At 41.8% G+C, this 27,416-nt stretch overlaps 1 protein-coding gene across 1 annotated transcript in view; it reads left to right on the top strand.

The window, feature by feature from the left end:
* The window catches only part of LOC139409279 (voltage-dependent R-type calcium channel subunit alpha-1E-like), a 218,653-nt gene that overhangs the window by 38,182 nt on the left and 153,055 nt on the right, over positions 1–27,416 (top strand). Inside the window, exon 2 of the mRNA XM_071154189.1 lies at positions 24,699–25,197. Within this exon, the coding sequence (XP_071010290.1) occupies positions 24,725–25,197 (473 nt within the window). The 5' untranslated portion in view covers positions 24,699–24,724. The remainder of the gene's footprint in view (positions 1–24,698; positions 25,198–27,416) is intronic.

Raw genomic sequence — 27,416 nt, 5'->3', positions numbered from 1 at the left:
TTCTATCGTTGTATGCTTAGCCTGTCCCTGGTCGAGACAAAGGGGGTTATCAGTATGTGACGCCCGCCACGTGTGTATTTCACCGGTATTTTATTTGAATTTGTTCAGCGATTCGTTTAGGTATTTTCTATAAATGATTCTGCGATTTCCTTTTGGAACAATATATCAGTGAATATATGCGGTTCTATAACAATTTTCAGAGTAATTCTAGCTCTTTAGGAAATATAGATAGAATTTCTAGACAACTAAGAGTTGTTCAGTGAATTATTTAAATACTTTCTGTAAACAATTCAGTAAATTCCTTTATGAACTTATATCAGTAAATTCGAGCGATTCTATAGCAATTGTCAGAATAATTCTATATATTTAGGAAATATGGATAGAATAGAAAAACCCCAAAATCAGTGTGTAGCTTTTAGCGTCTGTAAAACAAAGTCTGTACTAAGCTCGGCGACTTATTTAAATACTTTCTAGAAACAATTCAGTAAGTTCCTTTATGAACTTATATCAGTAAATTCCAGCGATTCTATAGCAATTGTCAGAATAATTTTAAACTTTAGGCAATATCAACAGGAATGAAAAAAAAACGAAAATCAGTATTCCAGCCCGGCTGCTGTCAAAGTTGCACGGCCATTCGATACTAAGGTGGCTTTGTCTTTCAGCACGTGTGCCTAATAGCCCAGTTACGTATCCCAACCTACTCCGCGACAAACGTTTCTTTCAATTTAATTTCCCCCATCTCCAAATCATGGAATGTCAACTCTGGTTCATCTTATGTTTATTGTTTGATGTGCAATAGCCACATCATTCCCGATCTCTGTCTAGTGGAAGGCCAAACTTACATATCCTGTATCTACTCGACTACACCTCTTACAAAACCTATTAAATAATACACAGCTTTTTTAATAGGGCATTTTTCATGCAGATTCATTCAATCCAACCACACCTCCACAAGACCTATTCGATGTTATATGTATCAACAGGAGATTTTACTTGCAGATCCGGTTCATCTATCATTCAACTATAACCACACCTCCACAAGACCTTATTCGATAGTACAGAACGTATCAAAATAGGAAATTTTTACTTGCAGATTCGGTTCATCTATCATTAAACTATAACCACACCTCCACAAGACCTTACTTGCAGATTCGGTTCATCTATAACCACACCTCCACAAGACCTTACTTGCAGATTCGGTTCATCTATAACCACACCTCCACAAGACCTTACTTGCAGATTCGGTTCATCTATAACCACACCTCCACAAGACCTTACTTGCAGATTCGGTTCATCTATAATTCATTCATTCGTATGAAATTCTCATTGAATTTCCAACATCCATAATTGTGTCCATTACGTGTTAAAACACAGCCACTATTTAACGTCACCTCTATACACAACCCAATACATATATAATTAGGACAGTTTTCTATGCAGATTTCAGAACAAATAGGGTCCCTGGAGGAATTTAACACATTGGTCAATCACAATTCACACATTCCTATTAAAATAACTGAGTATAGGCCCATTAATAAGAATATATATATATATTTTTTTTTACAAAACAAGATATCTTTAATCAATGTCTTAGGTTCTTATGTAAAAAATTTGGGCACCGATTCATACTCACGCCCAGTACTTTCTGATCAAAATTTGGTTTAGACTATAATACAATGTGCAGATTTCGATATAACGGGCTCTGCTCACCTTTATATAGAGCGCTCCGATCAGATTTCCTGAGGCAAGATGAATGGCTGGGGAAGTCACTCTTCCGTCTGATTTTTTAGCCGTGATCAGTCTCGTCCTCTCACACTAACTTATAATAGATCGAATTCAAGAACAACCAAACTCTGCTACCAATTCTGTTAGTGTTCAAATACTGGAGAGTTGAGACCAAATCACGGACGCTGGACAGAGTGGATTTCAGTTGTAACGAAAGACAGTTTTAATGAGTCAGAGATATCTTGTCCCGCAGTTTTACGTGCACGGACCTAGTTCACATAACTCGGCAAGGAGCCAGGTGAAAAAGAGGCCTATACAATGGTTACATACATTTTTATACATAGAATAAAGTAGGTGGAGTCTTGTCGTTTCGGTCTTCTTGACTGGTCGGAGGGTTGGAGGCGGGCCTTGCTCTAGCCAGAGCGGGCCCCATTGGTGCACAGCAAAAGTTCTTTGCTCTTGGGACCGGCCAGTTAGAGGGAGATGAGATGTGTGTTTATATAAGGAAGAGGGGGTCAGTCTTCTGGCTGGGTGTATGTGTTCTTACGACGGAATGTCTTTGTTTATATGAGCTATGTGTATGAATATTTATATAACAGAGGAGTGGGTGACTTTTTCCCCTCATATCATTTTTCGATGGCTACAGCTAGAGATGCTGCAGGTGTCATTTGGTTAGCTAGCAAGTGAATCGCTTTGCTCCTGCTTTGCTAGTTAGCTATTCTGTCTTGAACGACTGTTATCCACAGTTAGCATATCTCAGTTGTCAATCAAATGTATTTGGCATCGATCAAATGGGCAGGCAATCAAGTTCCCATTCAGTTGTCAGGCTACTATTCCCCATTGTTTATCAGTGCAATTTTGACAGCCAACTACCTGAAAAAGTTTGAGAGGGTTTATCTAATGTTCCCTCGTTAGATTTTAGTTCATCTCGGTCTGGCTAGAATTAGTTGTTGATCTTGTTGTTGTTGATGTGCATAGGCAACAGAGAGAGAGAGCCTACCTTTTCATGGTTGTTTGATGAATAGGACTATGAAGCTCCCAAATTTAAGAGACTCCCGTGCTATTGTAACCGATGTGAAATGGCTAGCTAGTTAGCGGTGGTACGCGCTAATAGCATTTCACATCACTCGCTCTGACGTCACTAGCTCTGAGACCTTGAAGTAGTGCTTGCTCTGCAAGGGCCGCAGCTTTTGTGGAGCGATGGGTAACGATGCTTCGAGGGTGACTGTTGATGTGTGCAGAGGGTCCCTGGTTCGAGCGCAGGTAGAGGTGAGGAGAGGGACGGAAGCTATACTGTTACACTATTTACATATATGGCTTTTGTGGAATGTGTTCTAATAATCTAAAGTCACGCTGTTGCTACTGTCTGTAAACACACAGTCCAGTTCAAAGTGAATGATGGCAGGCCCGTGTGGCAAATCGCTTATTTGTATATAGGCTTACTGTAGCTCTTGGCTATGGCACACCGGTCTGCGTAGACTCCGGTCCTGGACAACATGATATCAGCTGATGTAAGAAGGGCTTTATAAATACATTTGATTTGATGTTTTTATTCTGTGTTATTTACTGCAGTATTAAATATTAATTGTCCAAACGCTTTCGCACACTATATTGCTATATCATTTTCACAAATGCCTTACTATACGTCATTCCCAAACATTCTAGGAATCTGTGGCGATTTTAGCATGTAAATCTTGGTGGGGCAAAATAAAATAAAATATTTTATATGCATGCCAGCAAAGCCACTACACTACACAACACAACACATCACTAAACAATACATTAATTGCACTATAACGTTGACAAACGTTGTCAAAAATTGGTTAGGGCATACATAAAGCTGTCCCAACACCTTACCACTGCTACACCTGGCTAGAGCCTTGTCTGGCAGCGAAACAGTTCATTCAGCCTCATTTACTACGTTTAAAAAAAAACATAGTTTACTTGCTAAAACATGTAGTTTCTAATGACAATTGAGATGTACAAACTATGGCATAAGGGGACGACGAGCAACAATCCGTAATTTCAGACAATGAAAGCTCTTACAGTATTCAATGATGACATTTCTCTAAAACAGGCTATAGGCTAAATGTGCAGAACAGTAGGCTAAATTATGAGAGGGACAGGGACCAAATTATTAGGGTGAGGCACATGTGCTACTAACAGCTTACTACACAACATACACTGAGTATTACTTTTTTAGCTACAGTATACATATCTCCCTGGCATATTACATCATTGTTTTGACTTACCTTGTTGTGCTCACTTGAACAGGAAGGTGGAGCGGCAGTCCTTCGTGGGCAAATTTTGTCATCAAACTTTTTCATCAAAGTCTGGCATTCTCTGGATTTATGGTGCTTTCAAGACAACTGGGAACTCGAAAAAAGGTTGAATCAAGACCTCGGAGCTGTAGAAGGAGGCCCGAGTTTCCGACATGGAATTCCGAGTTGGATGACCGGTCAAATGTTATTTTTCCAGTTATTTTTCCACAAGTTTTCCGAGTTCCCAGTGGTCTTGAACTCACTGAAGTCTGAGATTTCCCAGTTCTGAGTTTCCAGTTGTTTTGAACGTGGCAGAAATCATGCTGGTTTGACAGCATGGCTAATGTTGAATGTTTATCCCTTTAAGCTTTGAAAAGATACCCGTAACCCCAGGCATGAACCACACACCCACTCACTGAATAGCAGGCTAGTGATTGCTTTGCAATTCTTGTGTAACAGTATAACTTTAGACCGTCCCCTCGCCCATACCCGGGCGCGAACCAGGGATCCTCTGCACACATCAACAACAGTCACCCACGAAGCATCGTTACCCATCGCTCCACAAAAACCGCGGCCCTTGCAGAGCAAGGGGAACCACTACTTCAAGGTCTCAGAGCAAGTGAAGTCACCGATTGAAACGCTATTTAGCGCGCACCACCGCTAACTAGCTAGCTATTTCACATCCGTTACACTTGCAGTTAGCCACTGAATCCATCGAAACCACTCATTGTTGAATTTGCGATTTTCAACTTGTTATGTAATGTTTATGTCCAATGGCCGATGAGCACCGATACGTTTTATCTATAATTTCTCGTCATAATTAATTTTCATATGAGGATGAAAGGATTGAAAAGGATTTGCCAGTAGATTGTCACTTGATTCATGACGATGACTGCTTGCTAGCTAATATTTTGAAAGTATGACGTTGACACGGTCAGTCCAATCAAAGCTACGGTATATATTTTTATTTATTTCACCTTTATTTAACCAGGTAGCTAGTTGAGAACAAGTTCTCATTTGCAACTGCGACCTGGCCAAGATAAAGCATAGCAATTCGACACATACAACAACACAGAGTTACACATGGAATAAACAAAACATACAGTCAATAATACAGGAGAACAAAAGAAAACAAAAAGTCTATATACAGTGAGTGCAAATGAGGTAAGTTAAGGAAATAAATAGGCCATGGTGGCGAAGTAATTACAATATAGCAATTAAACACTGGAATGGTAGATCGGCAGAAAATGAATGTGCAAGTAGAGATACTGGGGTACAAAGGAGCATATAATGTGATTTGACGTCATTTTATCTGTGGCCAATGACCTTGAGCCGTCTTGGATGGGCGCTTGTAATGTAACTCAATGGCAGCACCCAAGGTGCTTGAATTTTCAAGCTCTCCCTGTAGATTTCGCGGTAACCTAGTGTCCCCATGAGAGACAGAACACTGAGCCAATCAGTGGCGCAACAAGAGAACATACCAATCCCTACCCTCTGTATTTTTCGCTGGCTATGCCACCACCACAGAAAACACAGAACTAGGCTGAAACACCTGCATTTTATAGCTTCCTTACTCAAGAAATCAAAAAAGAGACCACGTTTGTATGAGGCTTTATTAACTCAAAGATTATATATTTCTTTACATTGTTTGCAAACTGATATGTGACATGTATTAATGCCAAAATAACATGCTAAACAAGTGGGGCTCAAAACAGATGGGGCTCTGCCCCACCTGCCCTGAATGACAGGTCGCCACTGCTATGAATTTATGTAAACGGAAAAATTACCATATCTAATTGCTAACTTGTCAAAAAATGTACAATAAAGGTGTCACGTTCTTCCTGGGGGTGTATATGAACACATTTTTATAAGATTTCATGTTGCCAAAATGCTGTCAGTTCCACTTTAAGCTAGCCAAGACCAACAACACTAACAAACTATACAGCTACAAGTAGTGAGGAGTTACAAACAAACTATACTAAACAAGTTAAATGTCTTACCTATGATGAAATGTTTTCCACACCAGACCCCACATTTCCCAATCTCCCACTCTGAATAGCCTGAAGCCACAGGGCTCTTCTAGCAGGCCCTATTTGCCTACGTTGGAGCATTGTGTACCGCAGGTCAGTCAGGATCTTTGACCTGGTTACATGTGTATGGAACAACACAGCAGCTTTTTGCTATGTTTTGTTTTTTCTGTACAACAAAAACAATCACTGGGGGTCAATGGGAAAGAATGTTCATTTTCCCCAATTTGTGGGCATGGTTGAGGGGAATTCCTTATTATTACATTAATATCGACTCGGACTATCAGTTGATAATGTAGAACATTCTCAAATTAAATTAAAAGGATTGCATGACAATATCAGGCAGCCATTGCGAGTTTACCAGTCAAATTGCCAGGGTTAGTGCTTCCAAGGCTGTTCTGTTCATTCTATTTCTATACGTTTTGACCCCCTGACCCCTTTTTGACGCTTCTGAATACCTGCACCTATTTCAATCCAAGTCAAGCACTCTGTATATGTCTGCTTAGTTACGGATGTGATACAGCTTTAGAGTCAGCTCAAATTGAAGGTAGTCCATGAAAAGCTCAGTAACAGCATCTCACAATACAACATACAACTTCTATCCAATATCTTCTGCTGAGTATAATAGGGGCATAATAGCTTACGTGAAGCCACAGCATACACTGTGCAGATAATAATGTTGATTTAACATGAACATTCACTAACCTGATGCTCTATGTTCCTCACGTTTCCTCCAGTTATTTGGGCCTGATTGTTGATGTTGATGTTTTTCTGGGTTTTCATGTGGTCATCATGTTATGTGCCATGGTGGCAAACAAATCGTAGTATCTGAGCGGGGGCACAGACCTTTTCTTTCCATTATCTGCAGAAAGGCGGCATGAGTCTGACAGAAAATTGACACATTTGATTATGAGCCTTTTACTGTATGAGTTAACCTTCTGAGTCAGGTTGTTTATGAACTAAACTGCATTAGTTATACATGCAACTGTACCTTGCTCCCCTTCGAGCACAACAAATCTAGGGAGCATTGTGTGTCAGGAGCATTGGAATTATCTATTTACTTCATCCTAAAACAAGATGTGAGTCATGACTGTGGCAAGTCCCTCAGCAGGTGTACGCTGAATGAAATGGAACCCCATAGTTAATTCATTGCACCGTAATGCTGAGGATTTGTTATGACACAAGGACAGGGACAGGGTGCGCAGAGTGCAACATTATATTATGTGCGATCCAAGAAGAGTGTCCAAACATGTAGTTCAATTGGACCACCCACACAGCCCAGCAAGCACATTTGGTTACTTGTGGGAATGTATGTTTTTGGTTTCACATTGGTTGTGGGAACGATGCCATACATTTCCTGACCGGTAAAACTGAATGTTTTTTAAACATTCTGAGAACAAAAGTAAACATTTTGTCTGTTCTGGGAACATTTATTTTTAGGTTCTGCGAACATTTTACTCTGGTTTCTTGAAAGTTTTCCTGGGAGGTTTTATTAACTCTCTGAGAACGGAAATTATATAATAGTTAGTAATAACGCTTCTAGCTTTGGGTTAACTTTTTTTTACTCCAAGCACTGATGTGACACATGGAAATTCATTTCATTTCATAATCATGCAAATACATTTCTTTTTTTAATTGTGATATGGCGAGACAGTGAGTTTCAAACCTATAATATTCTGTTCTCTATCTATGGAATTAGTTTACTGCCCCACCAGGATGATGCTAGCATGCCATGTGTTCATTTTAGTCTATTCAAACAGACCCCATTTTTTAGGAAACAAGCACTCATTAAGATCACACCTGAACACATTTAAGATAGAGTATTGTTAATGCTGAGAACGGAACGTGTTCTGAGGCGCATGTGCGTACCGATAGGACACATGGGGAGGGAGTAGCTCGACTTTGCACCGTCAAAACTGTGATTATATATTTTACCTTTATATAACTAGGCAAGTCAGTTAAGAACAAATTCTTATTTTCAATGACGGCCTAGGAACAGTGGGTTAACTGCCTGTTCAGGGGCAGAACGACAGATTTGTACCTTGTCAGCTCGGGGGCTTGAACTTGCAACCTTGCGGTTACTAGTCCAACACTCTAACCACTAGGCTACGCTGCCGCCAGACAACATAGTTTAATTAATCCTTTCAAATCAATAGATCAATATATCCCCAAGCAACCGGGAGAGAATGAGCGGTGAGTTATATACAACAGCGAACCAGCGACGCTGCGACTCGAACCCAACAAGCCATGGCTTCCCTTAGAAGAAAAGACAAATAACAATTTGGAGATGCAAATGAGAGCAACGAACTGAAGGATATCCAGGGAAACATAGCTAAAATTCTCTCAATACTCTGGCCTTCTGGAAATAAAGGTGCAAACTTTAAAATATGAACTAGACCAGCTAGGTAACAGAACAAGACCAAATAATACGAGAAGATTGTCCCTACCGGAAGACGAGGAAGAAGGATACTTTTCCAGCTAAATGATCAAGGATCTTGGTGTGAATATATTACCGGAGGATTCAGGATAGTCCTGAATGAATCGTGAATAATGATGAGTGAGAAAAATGCTAACCTCCCCTGTTATTGTAATGGTGAGAGGTTACATGTCTCGGGGGTATGATATTTGTGTGTCTAACTTTCCCACTCGTCATTATTCACAATATATTCAGGACTATCCATAATCATGGTAGCATCTGCATGAATGTAGAAGTGTTTAGAAACATATTCTTATAATAAAAGTGACTCCAAAATTACACAATTAATTATTTACCATTCAAATTTTAAATGAAACATAATACAAAACAAGAAACACGAACACCACACAAACAGGAAACTGAAACAATAACGCCTGGGGAAGGAATGGAAGGGAGTGACATATATATAGGGAAGGTAATCAGGGAGGTGATGGAGTCCAGGTGAGGCTGATAACGCGCTGGTGCGTAACGATGGTGACCGGTGTGCGCCATAACGAGCAGCCTGGTGACCTAGAGGCCAGAGAGGGAGTATACGTAACAGTACCCCCTCCCCGATGCGCGGTTCCAGCCGCAGGACGCCGACAACAGGGACGATCCCGGGGATCAGGAGAGGACCGGCCACCTCTGCCGAAGTGTGGGAACCTGTCGAACCAGCTGGCGACCTAGAGGCCAGAGAGGGAGTATACGTGACAGCAACGCCTCCTGGCGCATAGCTCCAGCCACAGGAATTATAAGTGAAATAATCTGTCTGTATGTATGACTAGCCACTTTAACTATGCCACTTTGTTTACATACTCATCTCATATGTATATACTGTACTCAATACCATCTACTGTATCTTGCCTATGCCGCTCTGTACCATCACTCATTCATATATCATATGTACATATTCTTTATCCCCTTACACTTGTGTCTATAAGGTAGTAGTTTTGGAATTGTTAGCTAGATTACTTGTTGGTTATTACTGCATTGTCGGAACTAGAAGCACAAGCATTTCGCTACACTCGCATTAACATCTGCTAACCATGTGTACGTGACAAATCAAATATGATTTGATTTGAAATAATCTGTCTGTAAACAATTGTTGGAAAAGTTACTTGTGTCATGCACAAGGTAGATGTCCTAACCGACTTGCCAAAACTATAGTTTGAAAAAATTTGTGGAGTGGTTGAAAAACGAGTTTTAATGACTCCAACCTAAGTGTATGTAAACTTCCGACTTCAACTGTGACATTTAAGTAGAACCCCCCCGAAATAATGGTAATAGAAAAAAGAAAAAGAATAACTCACTTTCTACAGCAATCCTTTACGTGTACCACAACAAATATTAAATACTTAGGATGCTTAATAATAATTGACAACAAACAACAAATATATAAAGATAACTTTATTCCATTACTCAACCATATGAAAGCAGATCTAATTAAATTGAGTAACCTTCCCATAAACCTTACAGGTAGAGTAAACCTCTTTAGAATGGCATGGCTGCCAAAGTTTTGTATTTATTTTTGGTAATTGTAATTATCCTACCGAAGACATTATTTTAAAAAGTATACTCGGTCATAACAGATGGGCAAATAAAATTCATAGGATAAAAAGGAAACCTTTGCATCTTCCTAAGTCTGAGGTAATTTTAATCTTCCAGACTTGGAATGGTATCAACTCGCTACCCAAGGCTTTTACTTTCAACATATACACTAAAGAGGAACAATGGGTACATTTTGAAGATGAGCATTCTCATCCCCAGAATCTTTTTACCTGTCTATTTTCAAAGGATAAAGCTAAGAACACTTAACAACTTCATAGTTAAGAACACAGTAACAATATAGAAGAAAATGAAATGTATTCTACAAGAGCCCATATCACTCCCTAAAAACACAATCTTATGGAACAATCCTTGGATAGCTTTTCAGAATTCACCGATATATTGGTCCACATGGAAAACTAAATGCTGAGAAACCGTAAATCAAATCAAATCAAATTTTATTTGTCACATGATTTGGTTTCAGGAAATAAATGTATTTCCATGACAGAATTAAAACATTAGTTTGGACTGACCAATGTAGACAGTTTCAGATACATGCAACTTAAAACAATGACATTTCACCTTGAAATATTTTAGACATTAGAGCAACCTTGAGGGAATATTATCTGAGTCCAAAAATGATGTTTATATGATAGGGAAGATATGCAAAACCTTGTAGAGAGCATATCCAACTGACAATCTATTAGAAAAAACAATTGGAATCAAGACTGATGTTGGCACAAGATGGAGGGAAAGTTGGAGCATAACTAACAAATTTACAGCTAACATAAATGTATGCTTAATCCAGGATAAACAAATGTATAGAATGTATTTTACAGGAGGAACAATTCACTAATTCTACAGCACAACGGCAGTCATGTCTTAAGTGTAAAAATAATAATTACTCAATTATCCAGCGGTTCCCAAACTAGTGAGGTCGCCTGATATGAAAATGGGGTCGTGGGAGAATTTCCAAAATACTGAGAAAAAATAAAACCTTAAAAATGTAAATTAAAATGGTTTAAATCTGAAAGTAAAATTACAACCAGAGCGCGCCCTTAGATCATGGGAAAAGGCCGCACTTGACCATTGCACTTGAATCATTCCCACGATGAATGGCTAAGCAAGCTAGGTTATGAAACGTCACATTATTGCAGAGACTTTGATATTACCGGCCGCAATTGATATGGTCAAAACAATATGTGGGGAGGCAGAGGCACATAAACTCACATCAATACCTTTGTCAGATAACACTGTGAAACTACGAATTGATGCTATAGCTAGCAAGCAAGAGGAAACTCTTACTGAACAGCTCAATAACTCCCCACCTTATAATCTCCAAATGGACGTTAGTTGTGAGGGCCGAGATGCCTATGCATTGACTTTTGTTCACTACCTTTTTGGGGGGGATACTATTCACAATTAAATTCTGTCCCACGATTCCCGAGCATGAAACGGCACATGGGATGTTCAGTGTGCTGCATGGCTATATTAATGAAAAACAGATTCCACAGATTTGCACAGATGGGACTCCCTCTGCCATATGGGCCCATCGTAAAATACACCCACTGAGCTATAATGGATACATCAAGAGCAACTGGCGGCAAAAGAGCTGAGCTGTAAACTACATTAACTACATCTATTGGCAAAACTATGTAGAGATATGGGGTTAGAGCATGACAATGTTCTATTTCACACCGAGGCTTGCTGGTTATCAAGGGGGAGTGTCGGAAATATTTTTGAATTGAGAGAGGAATTGTTGTCATTTGCAATGGATGTAAAAAAAATACTTTCTGTGTAATGAAAATAAATGTCTCCTTACCTATGTAGCAGACATATTTGGGAAACTGAACGAACTGCACGCAATCAGGCAGGGGAAATACAAAAAATGTATACAGATGAGAGACTGAATCAGCTGATCAAGCTGTCATGTGACTGAATTCTGCAGACATCGCTTTCACGAGAGACTATGGAGGAGTTTTGGTTCATGACTCAAAGCGAATACTGTGCTGTCTCGCCCAGAGCATTAAACTCACGGTATGCTGATTCAGTGCTCTCGTCTGCATTAAAAACAAATATCGATCCAGGTTGGATGTGACAGGATGGATGAGGTGCGCACTGTCGACCACACCCCCTGACTTTTAGAAACTCCGACTTGACATGCGTCAAGCACACACATTTCATTAATGATGGTGAGATAAGAGAAATTATATCAGACTAATTTGCAATTGACTGTCATAGCCCCACATTAAAAGTAAAGTATATGATAGTGAGTTGAGAATACAATCAGAAATACTGTTAGAATGTTTTGCAATTGACTGCCGTAGCTCTAATTTAAATTTAACATTGACTGTTAATTACATACTTTTTCCACATGGTTGTGAGAATTTTTAGATATCACAATGGGGTCGTTGGCCGAAAAAGTTAAGGAGCCCCTGCAATAATCCATGCTTCCTGGGAATGCTATAATCTCTGTAAATTGTGTGTTGAGCACTTTGGCTGTCAGAAGTATTACAATGTAAACATATTTATTTATTTGTATATTTTTTTACCCCTTTTTATTTCGTGATTCCGATCTTGTCTCATCATTGCAACTCTCCAACTAACTCAGGAGAGGTGTCGCTAGAGCGCAATGAGCCAGCCAATTGTGCGCTGCACTATTGGACTGATGGTCACGGCTGGTTGTGACACAGCCTGGGATCGAACTCTAGGCTGTTGTAATGCCGCAACACTGCGATGTGGTCTTAGACCGCTGCACCACTCAGGAGGCCCTGTAAACATACTTTAAATCTGTCTGTCTGCCTATTGCAAGACATGGCATATGGGGGTGTAGTGAGATACCCAATGGGCTGGACAATTCTCTTCATTCATTTTGAAAAAACATACAGTGGGGAGAACAAGTATTTGATACACTGCCGATTTTGCAGGTTTTCCTACGTAACAAAGCATGTAGAGGTCTGTAATGTTTATCATAGGTACACTTCAACTGTGAGAGACGGAATCTAAAACAAAAATCCCCAAAATCACATTGTATGATTTTTAAGTAGAACTCAATCAATCCGCCATCATTGACACAATAAAAAAATTGAATGATTTATTATTGAAATATTGCAATAGCATGGGCGACCGAGAAAAACGAATTGGTACAATTTAATGCCAAGTGGCAAACACTAATGCAGGCACCGGGGATGAGTTTGTGAGCATGCGGATCTGGGCAGATGAGATGGAGTCATTGTTTGTGTGGATCTGTAAGTGGTTGTTCGTATGTACAGTATATGTATATATATATATACTGCCTAAAATGACTACCGACCCGTAGCACTCACGTCTGTAGCCATGAAGTGCTAAGAAAGGCTGGTCATGGCTCACATCAACACCATCATCCCATAAACCCTAGACCCACTCCAACTTGCATACCGCCCCAACAGATCCACAGATGATGCAGTCTCTATTGCACTCCACATTGCCCTTTCCCATCTGGACAAAAGGAACACCTATGTGAGAATGCCTTTCATTGACTACAGCTCAGCATTCAACACCATAGTGCCCTCAATGCTCTTCAATAAACTAAGGACCCGGGGACTAAACACCTCCCTCTGCAACTGGATCCTGGACTTCCTGACTGGCTGCCCCCATGTGGTAAGGGTAGGTAACAACACATCTGCCATGCTGATCCTCAACACAGGGGCCCCTCAGGGGTGCATGCTTAGCCCTCTCCTGTACTCCCTGTTCACTCCTGACTGCATGGCCAGGCACGACTCCAACACCATCATTACATTTTCCCATGACACAACAGTGATCACCGACAACAACGAGACAGCCTATAGGGAGGAGGTCAGAGACCTGGCCATGTGGTGCCAGGACAACAACCTCTCCCTCTCTTTTAAGACAAAGGGGATGATTGTGGACTACAGGAAAAAGAGGACCGAGCACGCCCCCATTCTCATCGACGGGGCTGCAGTAGAGCAGGTCGAGAGCTTCAAGTCCCTTGATGTCCACATCACCAACAAACTAACATGATCCATCGAGAGCATCACTGCCTGGTATGGCAACTGCTCGGCATCCGACCGCAAAGCACTACAGAAGGTAGTGCGAACGGCCCAGTACATCACTGGGGCCAAGCTTCCTGCCATCCAGGACATCTATACCAGGTGGTGTCAGAGAAAGGCCCTAAAAATTGTCAAAGACTCCAGCCACATTAGTCATAGACTGTTCACTCTGCTACTACAAGGCAAGTGGTAGCACCCCTTTTACTACACGAAGCCCTGCTTATCCATCCACTGGACTACCGACGTAATCTGTCTGAGGTTTTTTTTTTTACAACAGGCCCCTCGTTCGCGACATCCCCTGAATGCCCATCTGCTAGCCGTGGCCCGCTAGCTGTCTAGAGCATATTGGACTGTTAGCTGAAGAGATCCATCTGCCAATTTCTTGGGCCACTACACCTATTTTGCCAATTGGACTGGACCCCTTTGATACACGGAACCCTACTAATCCATCACGACTGGTCTATCGACGTAACCGCATGAGGAGGCTATAACAGACTTCCTTCGTTGCGACGTCCCTCTAAGGTTCTTCTGCTAGCTTGCTAGCCCCGGCCTGCTAGCTGTCTGAATCGCCGTGTCTCCAGCCAGCCTAACTACTCACTGGACCCCTATGATCACTCAGCTACGCATGCCTCTCCCCAATGTCAATATGCCTTTTCCATTGCTGTTCTGGTTAGTGATTATTGTCTTATTTCACTGTAGAGCCTCTAGCCCTGCTCAATATGCCTTAGCCAACCCTTTAGTTCCATCTCCCACACATGCAGTGACATCAGCTGGTTTAAATGTTTCTAGAGACAATATCTGTCTCATCATCAATCAATGCCTAGGTTTACCTCCAATGTATTCACATCCTACCATACCTTTGTCTGTACATTATGCCTTGAATCTATTCTATCACGCCCAGAAACCTGCTCCTTTTATTCTCTGTTCCGAACGTACTAGACAACCAGTTCTTCTAGCCTTTAGCCGTACCCTTATCCTACTCCTCCTCTGTTCCTCTGGTGATGTAGAGGTAAATCCAGGCCCTGCAGTGCCTAGCTCCTCTCCTATTCCCCAGGTGCTCTTATTTGTTGACTTCTGTAACCGTAAAAGCCTTGGTTTCATGCATGTTAACATTAGAGGCCTCCTTCCTAAGTTTGTTTTATTCACTGCTTTAGCACACTCTGCCAACCCGGATGTCCTAGCCGTGTCTGAATCCTGGCTCAGGAAGACCACCAAAAACCATGACATTTCCATCCCTAACTATAACATTTTCCGACAAGATAGAACTGCCAAAGGGGGCGGAGTTGCAATCTACTGCAGAGATAGCCTGCAGAGTTCTGTCTTACTATCCAGGTCTGTACCCAAACAATTCAAGCTGCTTCTACTTTTAAAAATCCACCTTTCCAGAAACAAGACTCTCACCGTTGACACTTGCTATAGACCACCCTCTGCCCCCAGCTGTGCCCTGGACATCATATGTGAATTGATTTCCCCCCATCTATCTTCAACGTTTGTCCTGCTGGGTGACCTAAACTGGGACATGCTTAACACCCCTGCCATCCTACAATCTAAGCTTGATGCCCTCAATCTCACACAAATTATCAATGTACCTACCAGGTAAAACCCAAATCCGTAAACACGGGCACCCTCATAGATATCATCCTGACCAACTTGCCCTCCAAATACACCTCTGCTGTTTTCAACCAAGATCTCAGCGATCACTGCCTCATTGCCTGCATCCGTAAAGGGTCTGCGGTCAAACGACCACCCCTCATCACTGTCAAAAGCTCCCTAAAACACTTCAGCGAGCAGGCCTTTTTAATCGCCCTGGCTCGGGTATCCTGGAAGGATATTGACCTCATCCCGTCAGTAGAGGATGCCTGGTTAATCTTTAAAAGTGTCTTCTTCACCATCTTAAATAGGCATGCCCCATTCAAAAAATTTAGAACTAAGAACAGTTATAGCTCTTGGTTCACTCCAGACCTGACTGCCCTTGACCAGCACAAAAACATCCTGTGGCGTACTGCATTAGCATCGAACAGCCCCCGTTATATGCAACTTTTCAGGGAAGTTAGGAACCAATATACACAGGCAGTTAGGAAAGCTAAGGCTTGCTTTTTAAAACAGAAATTTGCATCCTGTAGCACAAACTCAAAAAAGTTCTGGGACACTGTAAAGTCCATGGAGAATAAGAGCACCTCCTCCCAGCTGCCCACTGCACTGAGGCTAGGAAACACTGTCACCACCGATAAATCCACTATATTTGAGAATTTCAATAAGCATTTTTCTACGGCTGGCAATGCTTTCCACCTGGCTACCCCTACCTCGGTCAACTGCCCTGCACCCCCCACAGCAACTCGCCCAAGCCTCCCCCATTTATCCTTCACCCAAATCCAGATAGCTTATGTTCTGAAAGAGCTTCAAAATCTGGACCCCTACAAATCAGCCGCACTAGACAATCTGGACCCTCTCTTTCTAAAATTATCTGCATCACTACTCTGGACGGTTCTGACTTAGAATATGTGGACAGCTACAAAACTTCTTGATTGATGTCTTGAGATGTTTCTTCAATACTGTATATCCACATAATGTTCCATCCTCATGATGCCATCTATTTTGTGAAGTGCACCAGTCCCTCCTGCAGAAAAGCACCCCCACAACATAATTCTGCCACCCCCATGCTTCACGATTGGGATGGTGTTCTTCGGCTTTCAAGTCTTTTTCTCCAAACACGTCATTATGGCCAAACAGTTCTATTTTTGTTTCATCAGACCAGAGAACATTTCTGCAAAAAGTATGATCTTTATCCCCATGTGCAGTTGCAAACCGTAGTCTATCTAATTACAATATAGCAATTAAACACTGGAATGGTAGATTGGCAGAAGATGAATGTGCAGGTAGAGATACTGGGGTGCAAAGGAGCAAAATAAATAAATAAATACCAGTATGGGGATGAGGTAGGTAGATAGATGGGCTAAGTACAGGTGCAGTGATCTGTAAACTGCTCTGACAGCTGGTGCGTAAAGCTAGTGAGGGAGATGTGAGTCTCCAGCTTCAGAGATTTTTGCAATTCGTTCCAGTCATGGGCAGCAGAGAACTGGAAGGAAAGACGACCAAAGGAGGAATTGGCTTTGGGGGTGACCAGTGAGATATACCTGCTGGAGCGCGTGCTACGAGTGGGTGCTGCTATGGTGACCAGTGAGCTGAGATAAGGCGGGGCTTTACCTAGCAGAGACTTGTAGATAACCTGTAGCCAGTGGGTTTGGCGACGAGTATGAAGCGAGGGCCAACCAACGAGAGCGTACAGGTCACAATGGTGGGTAGTGTATGGGACTTTGGTGACAAAACGGATGGCACTGTGATAGACTGCATCCAGTTTGTTGAGTAGAGTGTTGGAGGCTATTTTATAGATGACATCACCAAAGTCGAGGATCGGTAGGATGGTCAGTTTTACGAGGGTATGTTTGGCAGCATGAGTGAAGGATGCTTTGTTGCAATATAGGAAGCCAATTCTAGATTTAATTTTGGATTGGAGATGCTTAATGTGAGTCTGGAAGGAGAGTTTACAGTCTAACCAGACACCCAGGTATTTGTAGTTGTCCACGTATTCTAAGTCAGAGCCGTCCAGAGTAGTGATGCTGGACGGGCGAGCAGGTGCGGGCAGCGATCGATTGAAAATCATGCATTTAGTTTTACTTGCGTATAAGAGCAGTTGGCCACGGAAGGAGTGTTGTATGGCATTGAAGCTTGTCTGGAGGTTAGTCAACACAGTGTCCAAGGAGGGGCCAGAAGTATACAAAATGGTGTCGTCTGCGTAGAGGTGGATCAGAGAATCACCAGCAGCAAGAACAACATCATTAATGTATACAGAAAAGTAATGCTGAAAGCAGTCTATGTACTTGATCATCTCCAGCATTTGTGTGTTGAATTGAGCTCTGTTAATATTTCCTGACAGCCTTTGGCCACAGCAAAGGGAGATGAATCAACAGTGGAGAGGCATACATGGTTAATCAGGCTCTGTCGTGGGTAGCAGTTTATTCTCCTCCTCGCATGGCAGCTCTTGTTCTTTTCACCCCGTAATAATTAGCCACTCTTGGATTTGACTTCAAAGTCTTCCGATGAGCATGAAACAGGATTGTATGTCTGTGAGTTTATCTTTCCACTCAGTTTGACGTTATCAGTTGGTAGTTGGTGTAGAAAGCAAAGTGACTGGTGTGAGACTAGGGCTTAGGGCTGGGGGTTTGAAAGTAATGATAATGGTCATGAGGGAGGGTAATGAGAGGTGGTTGTTACACAGCTGTTCAGCTATGATCTACACACACACACACACACACACACACACACACACACACACACACACACACACACACACACACACACACACACACACACACACACACACACACAACCAAAGGAAATGCCTCTTCCTCTTTCTGTCAGATGTTTTTTTCACCCATTCACATTCAGCTCTACCAACCTAGGATTATATGATCCATGAACAATATGTGTCATCCAGTCTCGCAAACATGTTTGCCTGGCCTATACAGTACCTTCAAAATAAAGTGGGATAAGTCAGGAAACATAAGTGGTGGTTGTTAACCAGTGATCCACAGCCCTGAGTTAAAGAAATACAAACAGTGTTCGCAGATAAGACTTGGATTGACCCTGGTCTGGTGCATTTACAGTTGAACTCGGAAGTTCACATACACCTTAGCCAAATGCATTTAAACTCAGTTTTTCACAATTCCTGACATTTAATCCTAGTAAAAATTCCCTGTCTTAGGTCAGATGGGATCACCACTTTATTTTAAGAATGTGAAATGTCAGAATAATGAAAGAAGAGAATGATTTATTTCAGCTTTTATTTCTTTCATCAAATCAAATCAAAGTTTATTTGTCACGTGCGCGGAACACAACAGACCTTACAGTGAAATGCTTACTTACAGGCTCTAACCAATAGTGCAAAAAAGGTATTAGGTGAACAATAGGTAAGTTAAGAAATAAAACAACAGTAAAAAGACAGTGAAAAATAAAGGAAGCGAGGCTACATACAGACACCGGTTAGTCAGGCTGATTGAGATAGTATGTACATGTAGATATGGTTAAAGTGACTATGCATATATGATGAAAAGAGAGTAGCAGTAGCATTAAAGAGGGGTTGGCGGGTGGTGGGTGGAACACAATGCAGATAGCCCGGTTAGCCAATGTGCGGGAGCAGTGGTTGGTTAGCCCAATTGAGGTAGTATGTACATGAGTGTATAGTTATGGTGACTATGCATACATGATAAACAGAGAGCAGCAGCAGTGTAAAAAGAGGGGTTATGGGGGGGCTCAGAATGCAAAGAGTCCGGGTAGCCATTTGATTACCTGTTCAGGAGTCTTTCATCACCTTCCCGGTGGGTCAGAAGTTTACATACACTCAATTAGTATTTGGTAGCATTGCCTTTAAATTGTTTAACCTGGGTCAAACGCTTCGGGTAGCCTTCCACAACCTTCCCACAATAAGTTAGGTGACTGAGTCAGGTTTGGTGTAACTGAGTCAGGTTTGTAGGCCTCCTCGCTTGCACACGCTTTTTCAGTTCTGCCCACAAATTTTCTATAGGATTGAGGTCAGGGCTTTGGGATGGCCACTCCAATACCTTGATTTTATTGTCCTTAAGCCATTTTTCCACAACTTTGGAAGTATGCTTGGTGTCATTGTCCATTTGGAAGACCCATTTGCGACCAAGCTTTAACTTCCTGACTGATGTCTTGAGATGTTGCTTCAATATATCCACATAGTTTTCCTTCCTCATGATGCCATCTATTTTGTGAAGTGCGAATGTCCCTCCTACAGAAAAGCACCCCACAACATAATGCTGCCACCCCCATGCTTCTTGATTGGGATGGTGTTCTTCGGCTTGCAAGTCTCCCCCTTTTTCTCCAAACATCACAATGGTCATTATGGCCATACAGTTCTATTTTTGTTTCATCAGACCAGAGAACATTTCTCCAAAAAGTATGATCTTTATCCCCATGTGCAGTTGCAAACCGTAGTCTGGCTTTTTTATGGCAGTTTTGGAGCAGTGGCTTCTTCCTTGCTGAGCAGCCTTTCAGGTTATGTTGATATAGGACTCGTTTTATTGTGGTTATAGATACTTTTGTACCTGTTTCCTCCAGCATCTTCACAAGGTCCTTTGCTGTTGTTCTGGGATGGATTTGCACTTTTCGCACCAAAGTACGTTCATCTCTATGAGACAGAACACGTCTCCTTCCTGAGCGGTATGACGGCTGCGTGGTCCCATGGTGTATATACTTGCGTACTATTGTTTGTACAGATGAATGTGGTACCTTTAGACGTTTGGAAATTACTCCCAAGGATGAACTTGTGGAGGTCTACAATTTATTTTCAGAGGTCTTTGCTGATTTCTTTAGATGTTCCCATGATGTCAAGCAAAGAGGCACTGAGTTTGAAGGTAGGCCTTGAAATACATCCACAGGTACACCTCCAATTGACTCAAATTATGTCAAGCTAGCTTATCAGAAGCTTCTAAAGCTATGACATAATTTTCTGGAATTTTCCAAGCTGTTTAAAGGCACAGTCAACTTAGTGTATGTACACTTCTGACCCACTGGAATTGTGATACAGTGAGATATAAGTGAAATATCTATCTGTAAACAATTATTGGAAAAATTACTTGTGTCATGCACAAAGTAGATGTCCTAACCAACTTGACAAAACTATAGTTCATTAACAAGAAATGTGTGGATTGGTTGAAAACGAGTTTTAATGACTCCAACCTAAGTGTATGTAAACTTCCGACATCAACTATAGTTTTATGAACTGACAGTGGCTTTGTTCAGTGCTGTATGTGATATGGAATGACTGATTTGTGTTCTCATGCCTACCTATTGATAGAAGTCTGATTTCTATTTCATATAGAGTTCCTTGTTAGTAATGACTATGTTACTACAGTAATCTATTGCAGTGTGTTGATCTCAAAAGGTTTCCCTTCTGCTGTCAATTTGTCATGATTTTTCTGCGTTGTTACCTTCAGTGGGGAATTGTTCATATTATCAGTATACTGTTTTGGCTCTGGTCTATCAAATCTACATAGATTTGCTTCACACTGCCAAATTTCTCCCAGCCAGTTGAGCTGGCTTTCCTGAAGCCACGTTGAAACATAATTTTGTAATGGATAAGTTAGGCTCCAGATCAATGAATGATATTGCATTTTTGACATAGCCCCTGTGCCAGAAACCTGAATAGCTCCATTGTTTGAACAAATTCATATTTATTCTACTAGGGTGCGCTTCATTCTGATATTGCCAAACACAAGTGCAGCTAAAGAGTCTAATTAGGCTCCTTGGAGGAGACTTGGCCGCGGCAGGTGTACCGTTTTCTGACTCCGTTGGAAGCACATTCATTATTATGCAGCTGCAAGTAATCTGTCTGATTTCACTTTCCTGGAATCCAGTGCTGGTGTCATCAATCAGCCTTTCATTATCTCCAAACGCCACATACAGCAGGACCACATATAACAGGGCCACAAAGAACAGGGCCACAAAGAACAGGGCCACCTAGAGCAGGGCCAGATAGTACAGGGCCGCATAGAGCAGGGCCAGATAGAACAGGGCCAGATACTACAGGGCCGCATAGAGCAGGGCCAGATAGAACAGGGCCAGATAGAACAGGGCCAGATAGTACAGGGCCAGATAGTACAGGGCCATATAGAACAGGGCCATATAGAACAGATAGAACAGGGCCATATAAAACAGATCGAACAGGGCTATATAGAACAGGGCCATATAGAACAGATAGAACAGGGCCATATAGAACAGGGCCATATAGAACAGGGCCATATAGAACAGATATAAATAACAGGGTCAGCTAGAACAGGGCCAGATGGAACAGGGCCAGATAGAGCAGGGACACTACTTTCACTGCTCAGCGAGCCTTCATGCGGCAGTCAAGTAGGAGTTATGTAGATGGGAATGACTGATGTGAAAATGTAAAAAATATCTGTTGTAATGGTTGCTGATGTGTGACTGACACAGTAAAGGTTTTGAAATTGAATATCATGGGTGGGGTGGCAGGGTAGCCTAGTGGTTAGAGTGTTGGACTAGTAACCTGAAGGTTGCAAGTTCAAACCCCCAAACTGACTTTCATTCTGCCCCTGAACAGGCAGTTCCTGTTCCTAGGCCATCATTGAAAATAAACATTTATTCTTAACTGACTTGCCTAGTTAAATAAAGGTAAAAAAATAAATAATAATAATTTAAAACTCCCTAGTATTTGGTTTTCATTCATTCATACACCTTAGCCAAATACAATTAAACTCTGTTTTTCACAATTCCTGACATTTAATCCTAGTAAAAATTTCCAGTCACACGGATTAATTTTGTCCCCCCACACCAAACGCGATCACGACACGCAGGTTAAAATAAAAAATAAAAAACTCTGAACCAATTATATTAATTTGTGGACAGGTCGAAAAGCATTAAACATTTATGGCAATTTAGCTAGTTAGCTTGCACTTGCTAGTTAATTTGTCCTATTTAGCTAGCTTGCTGTTGCTAGCTAATTTGTCCTGGGATATAAACATTGAGTTGTTATTTTACCTGAAATGAACAACATCCTCTACTCTGCCAATTAATCCACACATAAAACGGTCAACTGAATCGTTTCTAGTCATCTCTTCCTTCCAGGCTTTTCTTCTCTTGACTTTATATTGCGATTGGCAACTTTCATAAATTAGGTGCATTACTGCCACTGACCTCGTTCGTCTTTCAGTCACCCACGTGGGTATAACCAATGAGGAGATGGCACGTGGGTGCCTGCTTCTATAATTCAATGAGGAGATGGGAGAGGCAGGACTTGCAGCGCAGTCTGTGTCAGAAATGGAACTGATTTCTATTTGAGCCCTTGGCAACGCAGACGCTCGTTGGTGCGCGCTAGCAGTGTGGGTGGAACAATTGAATAACATAGATATCTAAATTTATTTTGCAACGCTCGTGCACGCAAGCTGTGTAGTCAGCCTGTTAGGATCACCACTTTATTTTAAGAATGTGAAATGTCAGAATAATAGTAGAGAGAATGATTTATTTCAACTTTTATTTCTTTCATCACATTCCCTGTGGCTCAGAAGTTTATTTAGGTGGATGGAAGGTAGCGTAGTGGTGGACTTGTAACCGTAAAGGTTGCAAGATCAAATCCCCAAGGTAACAATCTGTCGTACTGCCCCTGAACAAGGTAGTGTTCCAAGTGTTCCACTGTTCCAAGGCTGTCATTGAAAATAAGAATTTGTTCTTTAACTGACTTGCCAAGTTAAATAAATATGAAATAAAAAAATAGTTGGCTATTCAGAAAATGTTTTTGCCAGGGAGTTTTGCTCATCTACCCCGTGTGTACACATATGTGTATGAACCTGTTCCCTGTTTTTACTAGAGATATGGGCCACAGTAAAGACAGGAACGCAAAACAAAACACCCTACTAGCACTGTCACCAACTGCCCCACTTTCAGTTGTTTTAATGAGCTGCAACACTAGCTGCATCTAGGATCAATGTGATGGATTACTGCACTCCAAGGCAAAAGATTAATATATTTCTTTGTCATAATGTTTTATTTATTCCATCTTTATAATTTAGGTCGTGTCAGTGTGTGCTTCGTGATTTAGAAAAAATTGATACTGGATCGTTATGGTCATGACATATGTTTTTATTAACAAACTGTTTTCTGAAAAATGATGCTGAACAATATTTACTTTAATTAACCCTCTTCATGAAAGAAAAGAAAACAGTCTATGTTATCGGAATTGTCCCTTCGATTCCTAGGCAGTCGTGATCAAAGGACTTCCTGGAATCAAAATGACAGTACCATCATCAACTCAAGCGAGTCACAGCAATTTACTAGTGCTCTTTTAACGGTGGTTTCTTATGTCATTCTCAGTAAGGCAGCACAGATGATATTGATTCTTTGCACACTTGTGGACGTCTGAAGGCCAGCTGGAGAAATATGTATCCCTCTTTATTCACCGTTTAGCTGAAGTTTTTAAGTATTACATAAAAGTCCAATACAATGTTATTATTCTCTGGAGGATAGAGCTTCAGTCTAAAGATGAGTGAGTCGAATCCTTAGAGGACCTAGTTGTGGAAGAACAGGTGTGATGAGTATTCCTGTTGCTCCTAAGAAGCATATCACTGGAGATATTAGATAACCAAATTTGTTTACTCTCCATTTAATTGGTTCCCATTCTAAGGGGCTGGGGAGCCTTAGTCATTTTAAAATGTTAAAATGAGTGTTTCATTGGCATATTGCCTGTGAGGCGTTGCTGAACAAATTAACACTACTAAGGCTGCATTCATCATCTGGCCCTGTTGATTCATCCACTGGCCCTGTTGATTCATCCATCCATACATCACATTCCTCCATTGAGTGCTCCATCCCTCAGTGTAAGATATCTCAGTGTACACAGTTGTATTATTGAAAATGACAACACTTACTGTAAGCTTTTTTATGTTGTACAAAATTTGAATTGGGATCTGTTGAACTCTCAATAAGTTAGTGTGTGTATGTGAGAATAGACCTCTGCCCTCCCACTGGGAGGTCCTTTAGTAACCCCACCTAGCTTTCCCCATTGTGGTGTTAACTCTCTCTCTCGCTCTCCTCTCCACAGCATTATGCTAAGAGCCTGGCCCCAGCATGTTGGAATTGGGCTCCTGTTCAGTCAGTGCTCAGACCCTGGCGGACCACAATGCCCTGGCGGTGCCCCATCTGGCCAGGGGGGGCGTCTGTGGGAGCAGCAACCCACGCCACTACATCCTCCACCCCGAGTCAGAGAACTGGCGCAAGCACCGTCTGGGCCTGACCGAGGGTTCCCACTCCTGCTCCCTGCTGGAACCCCAGAGCCTGTCAGACAGCCTGCTTTCCCACACATCCAGCTTCAACACCCTCTACCTCCCCCACAATGCTCATGCCCCCCATGGCCTCTCCCTGGATGTGGCCAGCTCCTACGACAGTGCCGGGGAAGCGCTGGTGATGGACCCGGACCGACCCGTCAGCCCCATCATCATTAAAAGGCGCCGGGGGGGTCTCATCGAGCAGCGGGACATTGTTAAAGCCCACCAGGCTCACAAGATTCAGAGCACCCCACAGGCCCTGCGCAAAGAATGGGAGTAAGTACTACGTGCCTCTCCTCTCTAAGCAAGTTACATAGGATATACAGGAATTAGTATATACAGGAAGTATATACAGGAATGGGTATATACAGGAATGAGTCTGTGAAACATCTTTCTATTATTTTTTCTACTTCTATTCACTGATGTAAGCTTAGCTTCACCAAAGAACAAGTTTTTAATATCACGTGCACAAATACAGTGAAATGCCTTTCTTGCAAGCTCCATACCCAACAATGCAATAATCAATATCAACGTAGCACTAAAATTAACATAAGGTAGAACAAAAACAAAGTAAGAAGCTATATACAGGGTCAGTTCCAATACCTATATTTACAATGTGCAGGGATACTGGATCAATAGAGGTATATACAGTGAGGGAGAAAAGTATTTTATCCCCTGCTGATTTTGTACATTTGCCCACTGACTAAGATTGTTTTTTTAAATTTTTAACCTTTATTTAACTAGGCAAGTCAGTTAAGAACAAATTCTTATTTTAAACGACGGCCTAGGAACAGTGGGTTAACTGCCTGTTCAGGGGCAGGATGACAGTTTGAATTTGCAACGTTCCGGTTACTAGTCCAACGCTCTAACCACTAGCCTACCTTCCCACCCCTGAATTATTCAGAGGATCAGTCTATAATTTAATGGTAGGTTTATTTGAACAGTGAGAGACAGAATAACAACAAAATAATCCAGAAAACTGCATGCCAATAATGTTATAAAATGATTAGCATTTTAATGAGGGAAATAAGTATTTGACCCCTCTGCAAAAAATGACTTAGTACTTGGTGGCAAAACCCTTGTTGGCAATCACAGAGGTCAGACGTTTCTTGTAGTTTGCCACCAGGTTTGCACACATTTCAGGAGGGATTTTGTCCCACTCCTCTTTGCAGATCTTCTCCAAGTCATTAAGGTTTCAAGGCTGACGTTTGGCAACTCGAACCTTCAGCTCCCTCCACAGATTTTCTATGGGATTAAGGTCTGGAGACTGGCTAGGCCACTCCAGGACCTTAATGTGCTTCTTCTTGAGCCACTCCTTTGTTGCCCTGGCCGTGTGTTTTGGGTCATTGTCATGCTGGAATACCCATCCACGACCCATTTTCAATGCCCTGGCTGAGGGAAGGAGGTTCTCACCCAAGATTTGACGGTACATGGCCCCGTCCATCGCCCCTTTGATGCGGTGAAGTTGTCCTGTCCCCTTAGCAGAAAAACACCCCCAAAGCATGTTTCCACCTCCATGTTTGACGGTGGGGATGTTGTTCTTGGGGTCATAGACAGCATTCCTCCTCCTCCAAACATGGTGAGTTGAGTTGATGCCAAAGAGCTCCATTTTGTTCTCATCTGACCACAACACTTTCACCCAGTTGTCCTCTGAATCATTCAGATGTTCATTGGCAAACTTCAGACGGGCATGTATATGTGCTTTCTTGAGCAGGGGGACCTTGCGGGCGCTGCAGGATTTCAGTCCCTTACGGCATAGTGTGTTACCAATTGTTTTCTGGGTGACTATGGTCCCAGCTGCCTTGAGATCATTGACAAGATCCTCCCATGTAGTTCTGGGCTGATTCCTCACCGTTCTCATGATCATTGCAACTCCACGAGGTGAGATCTTGCATGGACCCCCAGGCAGAGGGAGATTGACAGTTATTTTGTGTTGCTTTCATTTGCAAAAAATCGCACCAACTGTTGTCACCTTCTCACCAAGCTGCTTGGCGATGGTCTTGTAGCCCATTCCAGCCTTGTGTAGGTCTACAATCTTGTCCCTGACATCCTTGGAGAGCTCTTTGGTCTTGGCCATGGTGGAGAGTTTGGAATCTGATTGATTGATTGGTTCTGTGGACAGGTGTCTTTTATACAGGTAACAAACTGAGATTAGGAGCACTCCCTTTAAGAGTGTGCTCCTAATCTCAGCTCGTTACCTTTATAAAAGACAACTGGGAGCCAGAAATCTTTCTGATTGAGAGGGGGTCAAATACTTATTTCCCTCATTAAAATGCAAATAATTTTATAACATTTTTGACGTGTTTTTCTGGATTATTTTGTTGTTATTCTGTCTCTCACTTTTCAAATAAACCTACCATTAAAATAATAGACTGATCATTTCTTTGTCAGTGGACAAACGTACAAAATCAGCAAGGGATCAAATAATTGTTTCCCTCATTGTATGTATAGGGGTAAGGTGACTAGGCACCAGGATATATGATAAACAGAGTAGC

This window comes from Oncorhynchus clarkii, chromosome 5 (genome assembly GCF_045791955.1).
Source record: "Oncorhynchus clarkii lewisi isolate Uvic-CL-2024 chromosome 5, UVic_Ocla_1.0, whole genome shotgun sequence".
Classification (NCBI taxonomy): Eukaryota; Metazoa; Chordata; class Actinopteri; order Salmoniformes; family Salmonidae; genus Oncorhynchus; species Oncorhynchus clarkii.
The sequence above is the reverse complement of the archived record's forward strand: the minus strand, read 5'-3'. Positions and strand labels throughout refer to the sequence as shown.